Source organism: Anguilla rostrata, chromosome 3, assembly GCF_018555375.3.
Source record: "Anguilla rostrata isolate EN2019 chromosome 3, ASM1855537v3, whole genome shotgun sequence".
NCBI lineage: Eukaryota > Metazoa > Chordata > Actinopteri > Anguilliformes > Anguillidae > Anguilla > Anguilla rostrata.
The window spans coordinates 41,211,710-41,227,468 of record NC_057935.1 but is presented as its reverse complement, the minus strand read 5'-3'; the positions used below and the strand labels follow the sequence as shown (position 1 = coordinate 41,227,468).

Sequence of the window (15,759 nt, the reverse complement as noted above, 5' to 3'; positions counted from 1 at the left end):
TCAGGTGGTCATATGAAGAAAAGCAGTAAATGCATCTTGTTTTTAATGTCCTGTGCTCATGATAATTTTAATCACAGCAACAGAAGAGAGGGCTTTGACAGCACATTGACAGTGACAGATTCAGATAAATATGCTACTGCACATATGGACATTTTAAACAAATGAAACAAATTTTTATTCCAGATGTTTCAAATTGCGCGTCTCATATGGGCCTTGTGAAGTGGTTTGTAACACGCTGGTAAACTGGTTTGGTTCCAGGTCTTCATTCCAGCCCTTGTTTAAATGAGCGAATGAATCATAGATCTGTCAGGAACTAAAATGACCTGTTTTTCCAGGTGTCAATCAGTTGTGCTTCCATAGAATCAGTAACAGACTTTGCTGCTGTAGAATAACCCATTAGCATTGAATGATCACAGCCTTTTTGTATGGACCTCACTTTACATGCTAATCCTAAAGCTCACTATCAGAGATGGAGGGAGAATAGAGCTTGCACTGTTGGTGTGAGCAGAAAGGGCAAATCGATGCTTAGTAGCTCAGAGAAGGATATAAAACATGTAATTAGAGACAACATGGAGTTACAGAGGGTGAATGAAATGATGTCAAAGTCAATTATATTCTTGCCATTAGATCCAACATGGCATCACAGTGGTGGAATGGAACACTGTCAATTTCAGTTACAATTCAACCAAGAGAGTCAACATGGAGTTGAAGTGGGGTAATGGAATGATATCAATTTCTGTTATAGTCCTGTGGTCAAAACCAGCATGGAGTCTCTCCACTTTGTAGCCTTATTTCAATGTTTTATTCCATAGTTTTTCTTCCCAATTTTTCTCCCCAAGCTGTGCTGTTACTAAGCTGGTGGACTAGGAAAATGGTGCAGCTGCCAGAGGGCAATCACATGCACACCAAGAGCAGTCTGGCGGACGAGGCAGATCATAACCTGCCAACCTCAGGAAATGCTATTGTTAATTGTGTGCCAAGCAGTGGCACTCCCAGCCAAGTTATAATAGACAACAGAAAATACACACACATCCAGACAGGTGCCGAATAGAACAGTGGACTGAATTAGAAGGTAGAGTCCGCATGCTGTGTATGCTCCCCAGTGCCATACATTTATTAACACCAAAAAATAACACCAAAGCCTAGTTCATCAGAGTCTTCATCAGACTTACAAAATACGAAGAACAACACCCTTTAAATACCTGCCTTATGTTCTCTGTCAGACAAGTCGTGAATCACATGACAGAGACAGGCATCTTAACAATGCAGAAAAGACACAGAGTATTAACACAAGTATATGCACAAATATTTACACACAGACTGTGCACAATGGTGATATTATGTACAAATATATACAAGTGAAATGAGTGCTAAACACACCCATGGCTATGTACCAGCTAACGTAGCATCATTCTGTCATGGGGAATAGGCTCACTAATCTCTGATAATCTTCTTCTCGTAGAAAGCATGTATGTATATATATATATATATATATATATATATATATATATAGGTAAAATGTATACAGGGTAAAAAAACACACTTAAAAGGTGCTTCTGAATAAATCTTATGTGTTCATATTTCAATTTACGTAAGATACTGCAGAGAGTGCATGAACAGGATCAGGACAGAATAAGTTCGTAAAATTCTGCATTAAGACCTCTAAGTATCAGTTGATCGGGTTGGTTTTGAGTGTGAAAATCTAAAATGCTTCCCTTCTCAGAAGTCAAGTGTTTTCATTGCCACCCCTGCATGGACACTTGACCTGCTCAGTACCTATGTATCAAGTGCCCATGCAAGGGTGGCAATATAAACACTTTACTTCTGAGGAGGGGAGCATTAGGCATTTTCACACTCGATATCTCCTGGCCAAATTCTCTGCTGTCAGGATATGGACTGTGTGAGGCATCACAATAGTAACATGCAAGTGCCTCAACACTGCCTGTACATTCTCTATCCTAATTTAATAATGTATCTTTATATCAAGATCTTTTAATTTTGTTTATATTTCTGAAGTTTGTATTTTTGTTCGAGCAAAGTTTCAGCAGGGTGTAAACTACCATATGCTTCATACTCCCCTTGCCCCGGAGAGGTAGAGCCACTTGACCAAAGTGTGCTCAATGAAAAGCCAATGCTCGCTTATTTCTGGCAGAGAGTACTGGAGTTAAATTTGAACTAGGTCCTGCGCATTCCAGTAAAAGCAGGATATTTCTTGAAGAAATGTTCTCAGTTGAACTTATTAACTTGTCACCAGCTCGTATGACTTTCTTGGATCCACTGTGAGTAGGCCTCCCTGTGGATAGAAGCTGCTGTGGTGGGGAGCTCCGGGCACTTAGCATTTTCATTGCTGAAAAATGAAATTTTTCAATCAGGTAGGACACAGCACATGGTGCTGGCTTGGCTAACATAAAGAGAGAGTGAGTCGGATGAAGGGTGTGAGACAGAGGGTGGGCAGAGAGTGAGGGGGGTGAGAGTTCATCCTACAGCCACTGGTTGATAAGCTGACCATGTGTGGTGCTCCCAAAGCATGTCGACTTATACATGAGTAGAATATACATTAGTAGTGCATAATTTCTATGTGTGTTGTAGTTGAAAAGGACCTGGTGATGAAAGTAGACTCTATTTTCTATTGTCCTTAATATCAGAATTTCCTCCTTGCCCACAGCCTTACCACCATGCACCTGCTCCTGCTGAATGTTTGAAGCTAAGCAAGTGTGGGCTTGGTTAGTACTTGGATGGCAGACCTCCTGGGAAAAATAATTTGCTGCTGGAAGTGGTGTTGGTGGGCCCGTAGGGGGATGATTTTTTTCCCTCTGGTCAAATAATTCCCAATGCCCCCCGTGCAGTGATGGGGACACTGTGCTACAGGAGATGCTGTCTTTCGGATGAGAACTTAAACCAAGGTCCTGACTCACTCTGGTCATTTATCCCATGATCCGATGACACTTATTGCAAAGAGTAGGGGTTCCCCAGTGTTTTGGTTAAATTCTCTTCCTGGCTCTCTCAACCTGACACCTAATCATCTCCTGATTTAATTGGTTTAAACAATTGTTCTCTCCCTCTCCACCTTAGTTTATGTTCAATTTAGCAAAACGGCTGCCGTGCATCACCCAGGTGGGTGCTACACATTGGTGGTGGTTGAGGCTAGTTTCCCCCTCATCACTGTAAAGCGCTTTTAGCATGAGTAAAGCACTCTATTGTATATATAAAATGAATTATTATTATTAAACTATTCCGATAAATGATTTCTCTCAACTTGTGAGAGAGGGTGAGCAATTTTTCTTTTCTTATTCATTTATTAAATGTCAGTGGATGTATAGTATTGAATCTCAAGTAAATAATCTGATAGCATAATGTGCCTGTTGTGTTAAATATCACGGTAGCATAATCTGGGGGGGGGTTCGCTTGGTAAAATCCTTCTTACATTACATTGTTATGAAATGTTCGGTTGCCATTCCATTTAAAATTAATACCGCTAGTTCCGTGATCGGGGATGAATAACGTAATTGCGAAAATAACGTTGTTTCCCTTATAAACAACGTTATAAACATTGGATCGTTTTGCCCCCCCTCGTGGTCGTGTGGCCCCCGTGCGCGGTTGTGGCCCTAAACATCCGCATAGACCGTTTATGTCACGGGCCGGCCCTGAATGTTATGCCATAGTGAATTCTAAATAATCTGAATAATTAACTAATTTTTTGCAGTAAATAATCTGATAGCATAGTTTTTGTGGCAGTGAATATTATGATGGTGTAATGTATCTGCTTTGGTAAATGATTTTACAGTGTAATCTGTTAATCTAATGTGTCTGTTATATTAAATTATTCGATAATATGACTTGGCTGTAGCAGTAAATAAGGTGACATCATGACATACCTGTCTCAGTAAATTAGCACAATTGCTGTTGTAATTTACCATACATACCCTGGTAGCATTGCACTAATTAACCTGATAGCATAATCTGTGCCTGTTTCTGTGCATTCTCTGATAGGGTCTGATATTTGTCTGTTGCAGGAGGACGGGACAAGAGAGGTGGCCCAATCTTGACATTTCCTGCCAGAAGTAACCATGACAGAATAAAACAGGAGGACCTAAGGAGGCTGGTGACCTATTTGTCTACTGTACCCAGGTAAAAAACAGCCTCTTTTCTTCTCTGGACCTGTAACTGGGAACTCGTATTTGTGCTTGCACACTGTACATACGAATTAGACGCTCTGTAATGAGGACATTCTCCTACTGAGTGAAAAGACATACAGTGGGAGTTTGATTCTGCTTTACAGTGGTGGGAAGTATTCAAACTATCTACCAGGTTGTCAGCTCTGAGAAGTTGATAACAAGTCTGCTACCATAGCCTGCTGATCTACTACGCGATCTACTGCGTTTCTACCGTTTGACTCATTTTTGTTAAAATCAGATAATTGCAAAGTCGATTCCGCCTCGCTGCGACTCTTTGAATCACTGGTTGGGAGTCGACCCTGATTCTTGTGAGTGTAAGAGTCGAGTAGTCAACCCCAAATGACCCCAACAAACATGTATGCGGTCATTCAATTTTTGCTGGTATCTGCTGAGAAAAGTCGGAGAAGACGCGCTTCCACATCTGATTTGGCAGCGAATGCAGCAGCGTCGTATAAAGCTTATTTTAACAGTTATCAACATTGCTTTTTTTAACAGTAGAGCCTACTCAACAGCATGCTCTATGTTGGAAGTTCTTCTTCTTCTTCTGGTTTCAGCGAGTGAAAGGAAGTCATTGCGCATCTGCTACCAGTTGTCAACTCCCGTTCCTGTCCATACTTGCACAACCAAGCTCATTTGCATAGGAACAAGAGCTTCAGTAGTCACTCCCTGTTTCGAGCAGGATTTTGTTACTACTAGTTGTGTCTCTTGTTCATAATTGTTTGCGTGAACATAACCATATTAGGCACACATATGAGGAGCGACAAACTTATTTAGCTGTAGTGTGAACTGGGGTAGCTGTAAATGCATGCATAGGAAAATTCACAGCTGAAGGCTAGAATTAAATCTGCTGTAGGTGCTGTGTGCTTTCCTCTAAACTCACAGTAAAGAATCTATCCAAAGGAGGTGTTTTTTTTCTTGTTGCTTGGTTGTCAGTGGAAGTTTCTCACCTAAATGTGTTGCTCACAATTAAATGCCGACTGTAGTGCTGTTTGAAGGATTCCAGATAAAAGATTCCATAAGAAGTATGTTTTGTATATTTGTATTTAGGTGCCACTCCTCAACTCCTTTAGCAAATGCATGTTACACCACATAAATACAAGCATGCCAACAAAACAATACATATACATAAAACGTTATTCATCGTACAATTAAATTACAATGTAAATATAAAAATGTCAAAAACATTCAAAGAACAAATTCTGCCTAGTGAACTAAATGTGACATTTTAATAGAGGTGAAATGTGTTGTCATATGAAATATACAATTCTTCTTTGTACTGGCAAACCTGTTTGTATTTGGTCAGCATCCAAAGCTACTTACTACTCCAGAAAAAAGACTTTGTCCTAAACATTATGGAGCGCACCATACTGTATATATGTTAATATTTGGATCTTTCTGTGAATAGACCCTTACCTCCAGCTGAACAGTTTGACATGTCAGATTTTTCCTTGGCATGAGGATCTGATCTCTTTACTTCCAATGGAAAGTTTTCTGTGTGGACTGTGAACAAGTCTGGTCTTGATCATTAAAAACTATGGGGAGCCACTGTCACACGGTTCTTTTATTTTTCTTCCAAATTCTGCAAGATAACATTATACATAAGTGTATTTCCCAGCTGGATGTTTTGGCCTGCTGTGCCACACTGGATTTAAACCTGCAATGCTGCAAGCAAGAGCTGCTTCCTTAATCACTACACTGCCCTGTCACACTTTTTTTGCATCTTGCCTAATAGCATCACAAGAACCATAATCAAGTGTATTGGAATTAGTCTTTCATCCTACTATACCTCTGTAGTGCAATGCTTGTCACTCTTGTGGAAAAGGAAATCAATTTAATTGAACTATTGAACCTCCCCAGGGCTCAAAAACAACAGAACCATCACCAGCAAGAGCATTTGGTATATTTTAAACTGATGGCTGTGTAATCACACTCTCAGCGAGGATGATGGCACCTCATAGAATTCATAACCAGTTTAGCGCATTTGCCACTGCATTGAAAGCACTGTGACACTGAGTCATAGCAGTTCAGAGTTTTCATCTGAGCAGTGAAAGGACTGTGACCCTGAGTGACTGGGTTTGGTAAGGGATGCAGAGTGGACATTTATGGACGCAGTTGTAAAAATTAAATCTCTAAATGTAGCCAAACCAGCCATGCTGACTGGGCGCTTTATAAGATGTCAGCCAAGCGCTAATACTGTACATTTTTCAGTTACAGTGTCAGTGTGCATCCTTATTGTTGCAGGGCACCTAATTAATTACATCCCTGCCATAACGATGGCAATAATAATGGGGCTTTTGTTGTTGGAGTTACATGCTTATGAGATCAGTATGACATTAATTCTTTAGTAGTGATGTGGGTCTGCAGGAGGTTATGGCAGAATGAAGCAATTACTGCTTATGTCATCTGTTTTTAATGAAAGGGCTCAGAATAGACTTCTAAGTGTTGCAGCCCCTTAATCTATGAGCAAATGGAACTGTGATTTTAGAGAATAAGAATACATCAGGCAGATTTGTTTTCAAAGTTTAAGAGGATACCTTTGTACAGCAATCAACAGCTCTCCCAGTTAACAAGGTTAATGGTTGATTAAATTGAAGACGAGGCTGGTTCACTCGTTCCATTTAGTGAGACCAGCTAAACAGTTGCAGTGCTCTGTACCCTGCGATGTGATAACAGCACCTCCTTCCTCTCACCTCACAGTGAGGATGTGTGCAAGCGCGGCTTCACCGTCATCATCGACATGCGCGGGTCCAAGTGGGACCTAATCAAGCCCCTTCTGAAGACGCTGCAGGAGGCCTTCCCGGCCGAGATCTGTGTCGCGCTCATCATCAAGCCCGACACCTTTTGGCAGAAGCAGAAGACCAACTTTGGCAGTGCTAAGTTCACCTTCGAAGTGAGCCTTCCACCAGCCCGAAAAAAATATTTCTGTGTGTTTTGCATGATTATAATGCTGCATTTTAAGGAAATTGCAATTAAAAAAAAAAAAAATGGACCACACGATGGAAGGAAATGAACTGAATTCAAAAATATGACTTAGGAAAATTGGATTTTGAACTTGATGCATGGCATCAGATAAAAGTATAATGTTAGTATGTGAATGAATTGTTAATGTTTATTATAATTATATTCATGATAATGTTTATTATAATTCATAGATAACAGTTTTTTAAAGGAGAATAGCATGCTTTTTTGGAAAACACATGGAGGTTTACATAAACTCTCTTGATCTGGACTAAGCCTTCTTGACTGCTCTTCCTGGCAGACTAGCATGGTGTCGGTGGAGGGGCTAGCAAAGCTTGTGGACCCATCCCAGTTGACTGAGGACTTTGAGGGTTCGCTGGAATATAATCATGAGGAATGGCTGGATCTGCGTGTGTCCTTGGAGGAGTTCATCTGCAGCGCCGCCCACCTCCTCTCCCGCCTGGAGGACCTGCAGGAGATGCTGGCCAAGAAGGAGTTCCCGGTGGACGTGGACGGCTCGCGGCGGCTCATCGACGAGCACACGCAGCTGAAGAAGACGGTGATGAAGGCCCCGGTGGAGGAGCTGGACCGCGAGGGCCAGAGGCTGCTGCAGTGCATCCGCTGCGGGGACGGCTTCTCCGGCCGCAACTGCATCTCGGGTGGCGCCGACTTCCAGAGCGTGGTGCCCAAGATCGCCAGCCTGCTGGACAAGCTGCACTCTACCCGCCAGCACCTGCATCAGATGTGGCACGTCCGCAAGCTCAAGCTGGACCAGTGCTTCCAGCTGAGGCTCTACGAGCAAGATGCAGAGAAGGTGAGTGTGTAGCAGTTCTCAGGCTGCAGTGTACAGTGGTGTTGAGGGCAGCAACACATAATCGCGTTGAGGGCACATTATTCAGTAGTGTTGAGGGCAGTAGTACTGAGGGCAGCAGTGTGCACAAGTGTTGATGCTGAAAAAGTTTGAGAGTGGGTATCTAGGGAACATTAGTAATAACTGATTGCTCAATCAAAGATTTTAATTTACTGTATACAGTGGTGCCTTTAGCAGTGACAAAGAACAATTCTGGGATGTGTTACCTAAGACCAGACTCCAATATAAGTTTTCTCATATACACATTATATGAGACAGAATTTTGGGAAGAATTTAAACAATAGCAGGACTTTTGAACCATTGGAGAGTTTTTCCATAAATATTTCAGCTCTCTGTGAACAAATATTTATTTAAACACACATCTAATTGGCCGCAGAAATGTGCTAAACAACAAGTGAACAGCAAGATATGAATCTCTGTAGGCTGTAGAGTATACACACCGAGCTAACAATGTACACATGAGCATGAATTGACTTTGAAGAAACCTAAAAACATAGAACCAATTTATTTGTGAGACAAGATATGCAGTAATATCTTGACTGCTATTTTTATTATCTGCAGATGAGGGTAATACCTGTAATACCCTGTTCTTAGGAGATAGGGCTCCTGAAAGTTAGTATTACTCCCATGATGTATTTGGGATTAACTCCCTCATGCTTGTATAAAAGTAAGTACATAGGCAACAGCTTTCAGAGACCTTACATTGTCAGAACACTTGCATGGTACCACGCATGGTATAACTAAAACATGTTCAATTTACATCTCATGAAAACTGGCTGATTGTGATGCTGAGTTCTGTCTGAAAGAATGGGCCAATACTGAGTGATACTGATGTTTTTTTAAAAGGAGAAATTAGTTGAGCAAAATGTTGGGTAAAATGCATTTTCAATACATGCTCAGCATCCACCACACAGTATCATCCTAACTTGTATATGCATCCACTTCTCATTATATTCTCATTACTTATGAGATGGAGCTGGATGGTATTCAGATTGATGTAGACCAGTGGTCTCCAACCCTGGTCCTGGAGAGCTACAGGCTATGCTGGTTTTTGTTTTCGCCTTAAAATCAGAACCCAATTGAGACCCAAGACACCAGATGAATTGAATTAACTGTGTAATCACCTGCTCTAATTGATTCATGAAGTGCAGAGTCACTATGAAAACCAGAAGACCCTGTAGCTCTCGAGGACCAGGGTTGGAGACCACTGATGTAGACTAACTAAGTGCATACAAATGCTACTGTTGAGAATTTCAGTGCATTTTGTGATCATTGGTGCTGTGAATTTAGTGGAGCGAGTGAAAATTACCAGCTGTAGCTACTTAGTGAGTGAAGCAAACACAGCTAACCAGGATCTGCCAGGCCGAGCTTCCTCTTCCACTCTCAGCCTGTGTTCTCTCATGGGGAGGGGCAATCACAGGGCTATGGGGCAATCACTGGCTGTCTGGCAGTGGCTGCTCACTCAGCAGTTGTGGCTGACAGCTCTCCTTGGCCACAGATGACATAAGCTTATTTGTGGCACCAATAACCACTGAATGCCTGTAAAATCATGTAAATACACATATGCATTTAAGTGCATGTAAAATGGATACAATGGTTCTCATTTACAAAACTTTTCTTAAATTATTCTTACTTTTGTTCTTAAAAATGTTCCTACGGAAAAAGAAAAAAAAAGAGTTTCATGACCCATGTGCAGACATGTTTTGTTTTTGTGCAGACATGTTTTGTTTTTGTGCATATCCTAGGTGTATGAGATGATGAATGCTGGCTGTTTGTAAATTTTATGGACAATCCTGTTCATGTGATTAGCATAAGGAAACAACCATGAACACATACAGATGAGAAAAAAATGATGAATGCTGAAATGTTCTTGGAAACGTTCTTACACGCAGTTCACGATCAATTGTGATCGTACTCATGTTTCGTGGATGAGGCCCAATGTCCCTGACAGTGTAAATACACCAGATAAATCTAGGTAAACCTGGCAAAAAATACTCTAGTTAGCTTTAAATATATTGATAATGGAAATCATGCTTTATAATTTAGACATCATGGTATCAGAGGTGGATATTTCAATGAATTTTCTAATACTGTATAGGAGACGTTAATGGTTGGGTTTGCCCAGTGCCAATACCAGTGAGTAGCAACACATAATATTTGTTATATATTGCTGCTACAATAAGCATAAGTAGCAGCATATGCATTTAACAAAGTTGGATGAATTTTTAAAAAGAATTACTGGTAATAAAGATCATTGGGTGAGTATATACACCTCTATTAATACATTCTTTAGTAATAATGGTGTTTTGGGGACAATAAATAAGTAACTGTGCCGTTGATACAGTTTGTTTTGTGACTGTAATGAATTTTTTCTTATTGTATCAGCTGGTAAGTTCTTATGGTTTCATATTTATTCATAAATCTTCCCTTGTTTACTTGTTGTACCACAGATGTTTGACTGGATAAGTCACAACAAGCAGCTGTTCTTACAGAGCCATACTGAGATTGGAGTCAGATACCAGCACGCTGTGGATCTCCAGACACAGCACAATCATTTTGCCATGAACTCTATGGTATGTCATGATGACCAATCAAGGGATTGTTTTGTCGTCATTTGTTTAATTGCTTAATGATCTCTCACCAAATACAACCATAATTATTAATAGTGCAACTATAAAATATGCATTTTGTTTGACATGGAATTATTTAAATCAGATGTGCAGAGCTGCAGAGCTGAGCCCTTCTCTTATTCTACTCACTAGCACCAAGCCATTACCATGTCTCTGAACTATTCCATCACTGCTGAGTGCACTGCACCTCACCCTGGGCTATCTCCTGTAAGTTGTGATTAAAGACCGGCTCCTCTGTCCTTTCTGACCGGCTTGGCGCTGGGACGAACCGTTGAGCTGTCAGTCCGATTTTAGCGGTTAGCTGATGAAGGGAGGTCTCTCCGGCCTATCAGTGCTCTGTGCATTCCTGAGCCCCCAGCTTGCGCACCCCCACCTGCCTCTCGCTGTCAACACGAGGCATTAGCGCTTTTGTTTAAATTGGGCTAAGCTTCTTCCACAGGGGAATTCACACATACACAGTTGACATCACTTTTTCATTTAGATGTGAGCCTCCCCATTACATACATTACGGCTGTTGTTTATACCCAGAACCTAATGGTCAGCTACTTTAGATGTGCTGCCGGTAAATATAGTTTAGAGTACCTTTTCATCTTATTGCTCTTATTCGCTCTTATCTAGAGTGGCTTACACAACTTACATTCTTTTTTCTTTTCTTCTACCGACAATGATTTACGCTGGATATTTTATTTTTAAGCAAAGCAATTCAGGTTAAATACCTGCTCAAGGGTATAACGGCAGTCTCCCACCTGGGAATTGAAAGATGAAAAGTGTGGCTGAAATTTGGGAGTAATGAGGTGTGTGGGGCAGTGGGAGTTAAGTTTGACTGAGAGCAAGATGGGGGTGCTGACCTTGTCAGTGTCTGTGTTAGAGAGATGGCATGAAGTTGGAGCTGAACCCCTGCCCCTGTCACTGTTGCTTTACATGTCAGACCTGATTTATACATGTCCTACATTGCAATAAGAAATGGCACATCACATGTTGCACCTTCGCAGTCTGACAAGGAGAGTTGTGATGACCCAGATGATGTCTACAGTTTGTACCTGAGCCTCATAATGTCTCACAGAAGGGCTGCTGGGAGATGAAGTTCAAGGGCAAGATTTGTGGACTACATCCCTCATTTTTCATTCTTCAAAAATGCTTCATGATACTCTGCCTTTTGAATCCAAGTGTCGAAGTGAAAATATGTAAAATGTGACAAGAAATCATGTGATTCTTAGTGAGTTAGAGCAGTAATATCGTAAATACTGACAGGAATAGACAGTATTCTCTATCTACGAGGCAGTGATGTGCTTCCTGTCCATTTGCTCTCAGAACGCCTATGTCAACATCAACCGGATCATGTCGGTGGCGTCGCGGCTATCTGAGGCGGGCCACTATGCCTCCCAGCAGATCAAGCAAATCTCCGCCCAGCTGGACCAGGAGTGGAAGAGCTTTGCTGCTGCCCTGGATGAACGCAGCGCCATCCTCGCCATGTCCTCTGTCTTCCACCAGAAGGCTGAGCAGGTGGGCGCTTACACTTGTTCTTTCACGCTGTTTCTATAACCTGTCAGAAACACTGAAATCTGGCTCTCAAGGCCAGTAGTACTGCTGGACTGATTTAAACTTGAGACACAAGGTTAATTAAACTTCTGGACAATCAGTGGCATTAATCGATCAATTAACTACCAAGTAGAAACAAAAACCAACAGTACTACTGGCTTCGAGGGCCAGATTTGTGTATCCTATATGATGACTCTGAACTATGGATAATACTTCTGAGAGCAGCCATTTATTTTCCCTTTTTTTGTCCCATTTTGGGATGGCCAGTCATGCTCACGCTGCGATGCTCACCACAACCACCACTGCCGATTTGAGACAGCACAGGCAAGGATGTGGTCTCATTCGAGATGAGACATGTGACATCAATTGTGTCTTATCATGCCGCAATTCGCAAGTGATATGATTAAATGCTGTCATCCCTGCTAACTGAAACCCTCCCATTGCTGGGGGCTGCTGGCTGCAGTCACCACTGACACAGTCCAGATTTGATACCAGACCGTGAGGGCCATTCATTCACTAGCACTTGCCTGAACAGGACGAGCCACCCCTTAGTGCCCAAGAGCAGTCATTTCTAAACTTTTAGCATTCAAGTTAACTCCTGGATCCTGCATTCATAGGAGTCTGTAATACCTGAAACATATATTTAATTCTTGCAGGGTTCTGTCTATATATTAATACCAGCATTCTGTCTTCAGTGACATTTCTTAATCCCAGCATTTAGATTGGTTAAATAATGTTTTTAAAAGCTGTGAAGCCTGCTTTACTGTAACTGTTAAGTCAGAAACATGAATAAAAGGTCAAGTCTAAGATTGGAGCAAAAATAATAATCTGGTCTCGAACACCTCTCTCTCTCACTCGAGAGAGTGTTTCCTGTAATGGTAATGGTAAGTCATTTCAAACTTTAATGGATTGTCTGCATTAAACTCATTGAAGCCAGGCCATTTGCTGGTGACTGTGGATGTTCTTATCAATGTGGGATATATTTTTGGTGGCTGTGAGCGGAAAGGTGCATCAGTGAGCTGAGACCAGGGTGCAGGGGGGAAAAGGCTGCACTCTGTCAGAAAGCACTTGATCCTTATTAGTGGCTAATGCTCGTGAAAGCAGAATGGCACAGCGCTCTGTGATATCGCTCCCTCAGCTTTTGCCGTTGGGGTTCTGAGTCTCTTTCATGGGTGGTTTCCTGGCTCTTTTCCAGTTCCTGGCTGGGGTGGAGGTCTGGTGCAAGATGTGCACCGAGGGTGGGCTGCCTTCTGAGATGCAGGCCCTGGAGCTGGCCATCCATCACCACCAGGCACTGTACGAACAGGTCACCCAAGCCTACGCAGAGGTGAAGCAGCCTTTCACATTCACCAGCTGACCAATGAGGAACCTTGCGCCATTTAGCATCTGTACTGACCAATTACATTGACCATAGTAGTCAATCTCACCAAATGAGGTTTAATAATATTGGGATTATGCGGGGGTAAAAGTACAGGGGAAATGGCATAGGGATGTTAATAAAGGGATAATTATCATCTTATTCCCTGCTCAGTTTTAATAATAGTGGGATAATACTGGGATAATTAGATATGGATTATAATACAGGCATAAAATAGGGATAATATTGTAGGGATACTAATACAGATATTTAAAACGGAATAATGATAATCTTTATTCCTCGTGTTTAATACAGGGATAGGGCAGAGATAATTATACAGGGGTTATGACATCGGCATAGTATAGGAATATTAAGGGATGCTATTAATATGGGATGCAAATATACAAATTATTATATAGATAGTAAATTTAAGGATAATAGTCATCTTTATTTCCTGTGGGACCATTTAGAAATTTTAAAATATCTCTGTTATTTAACATGCATGTTCATTTAACGTTTAATTGTTGACACACCAATGCATGTAATCAAAGTACTCAAAGGAGCATTTTGAGTTTAATTATTTCTTTTACAGCACATTTTATCCAGACAATTAATTTTTAACGCTATTTTTTAATTTGTCAACTATGGCAATGTATCACTAAATCAGATATACTTCCTGCAGAATTTATGTGAACATATGTAAATGTGAATGGTTAAGTCTTGCCAAAGAACACTAACAAACAATAAGGGCTGGATTTAGTATGCTTTTGCACAAAACTGTCATCATGCACAGTATAAATCCTTTCCATATTTATCACACTGGTGCTCCTGTGCAGCATACAAGTGGTAAATATAGGGGTTACTGAATTTGTGGTTTAGCCTTAATGCATTGTTTTGTCGATTTAGAGAAGGTAAGAAGTATCATGAGGGTACGTAGATAGATGCATACTAATTACCTTTAATATGCAATTTATCAAGGCTGGAAAACATAATTGCCTGTTTTTGCCACAGTGAGAAAGCAGATCTTAACATTTACATTTAACGCATTTAGCTGATGCTTTAATCCAAAACGGCTTACAATGAGTAAGAATAGGCCTAGATTCATAAATCACTAACATCCCAAGTAGCGCTTAATGAGAGTGCAATGGTCAGGCTATAACACCCCAGCGATAGGTGCTTTGTCACTAGAATTAACATGTGGAAGGGAAGGTAGAGAAAGGATTTTTTGGGGGGGAGATATTTTGGGTAGATAGAGGGGGAAGATGTGGAAGAGAGGAATGGGAATCAGGATGGAGAAGGGGAGGAAAGGTATTTCCTGAAGAGTAGGTCTTCAGGTTGGGATGGAACAGGTTGTCGTATGACAGTTTGAGATGACCACTCTACTATAGAGAGTATTGCTACTCCTGCATCCTTCTTACACCATGCTTGTTTTCATAATAATTCCCGGTAAAAGTTGTTATTAAAAGTGTTTAGTAAAATGTCAATTCATACATTCAAAATGGATGTATATCCATTATCTATACCCGCTTATCCTGGTCAGGGTCACGTGGGGTGCTGGAGGCAGGAATACACATTTAGCCAATCTATCTCAGGGCGCACACACCGTTCATTCACACACTCATATCTAAAGTCTCCAATTAGCCTGCCTGCATGTCTTTTGAACTGTGGGAGGAAACCAGAGTACTCAGAGCAAACCCACACAGACACTGGGAGAACATGCAAATTCCACACAGAAAGGCCCAGGCCGGAATTCGAACCCAAGACCTTCTTGCTGTGAGGCGACAGTGCTACCCCACTGCAACACCGTGTACACGAAAGTGAGAGAGTGTTCAGCTCTTCATTGTGACAACCTATTTCTGGTGTTTTCATTTTGATTCTCAGTGCTGTGTGTAGTGTTTCACTAAATGCTGGTGATTATCAGTGCTGTGTGCAGTAGTTCACTGAGTGCTGTTTTTTTTATTTTTACTTTTCCTGTTTCTTATGTTTTTTCTACATATTTAAACAGCATACATAGCTGCATACCTTTCGTGGTGTTGTGGTGCCGCCAAAATAGATAAACAGATGTTCCAAAAATGTGTGTAATTTTTTATTTACAATATTGATTGAATTATAGGATCATCTAGTAAGGAATGGATAAGCTGTGGAAAAAACATTCTATTCCTGGAATGAACCAGAAATAGAATGACCTAGAAGGAAAGCACTCTCCCTTTTTTGTTGTAACATGGCTCT

General features: G+C 41.1%; 1 protein-coding gene across 2 annotated transcripts in view; it reads left to right on the top strand.

Annotated features, from left to right (window-relative positions):
* The window catches only part of LOC135250850 (kalirin-like), a 153,512-nt gene that overhangs the window by 44,694 nt on the left and 93,059 nt on the right, over positions 1–15,759 (top strand). For both annotated transcript variants that reach the window (XM_064327610.1, XM_064327609.1), the window contains exons 3-8: positions 4,014–4,128; positions 6,873–7,065; positions 7,435–7,947; positions 10,455–10,577; positions 11,946–12,137; positions 13,369–13,500. In XM_064327610.1, the coding sequence (XP_064183680.1) occupies positions 4,014–4,128; positions 6,873–7,065; positions 7,435–7,947; positions 10,455–10,577; positions 11,946–12,137; positions 13,369–13,500 (1,268 nt within the window). The remainder of the gene's footprint in view (positions 1–4,013; positions 4,129–6,872; positions 7,066–7,434; positions 7,948–10,454; positions 10,578–11,945; positions 12,138–13,368; positions 13,501–15,759) is intronic.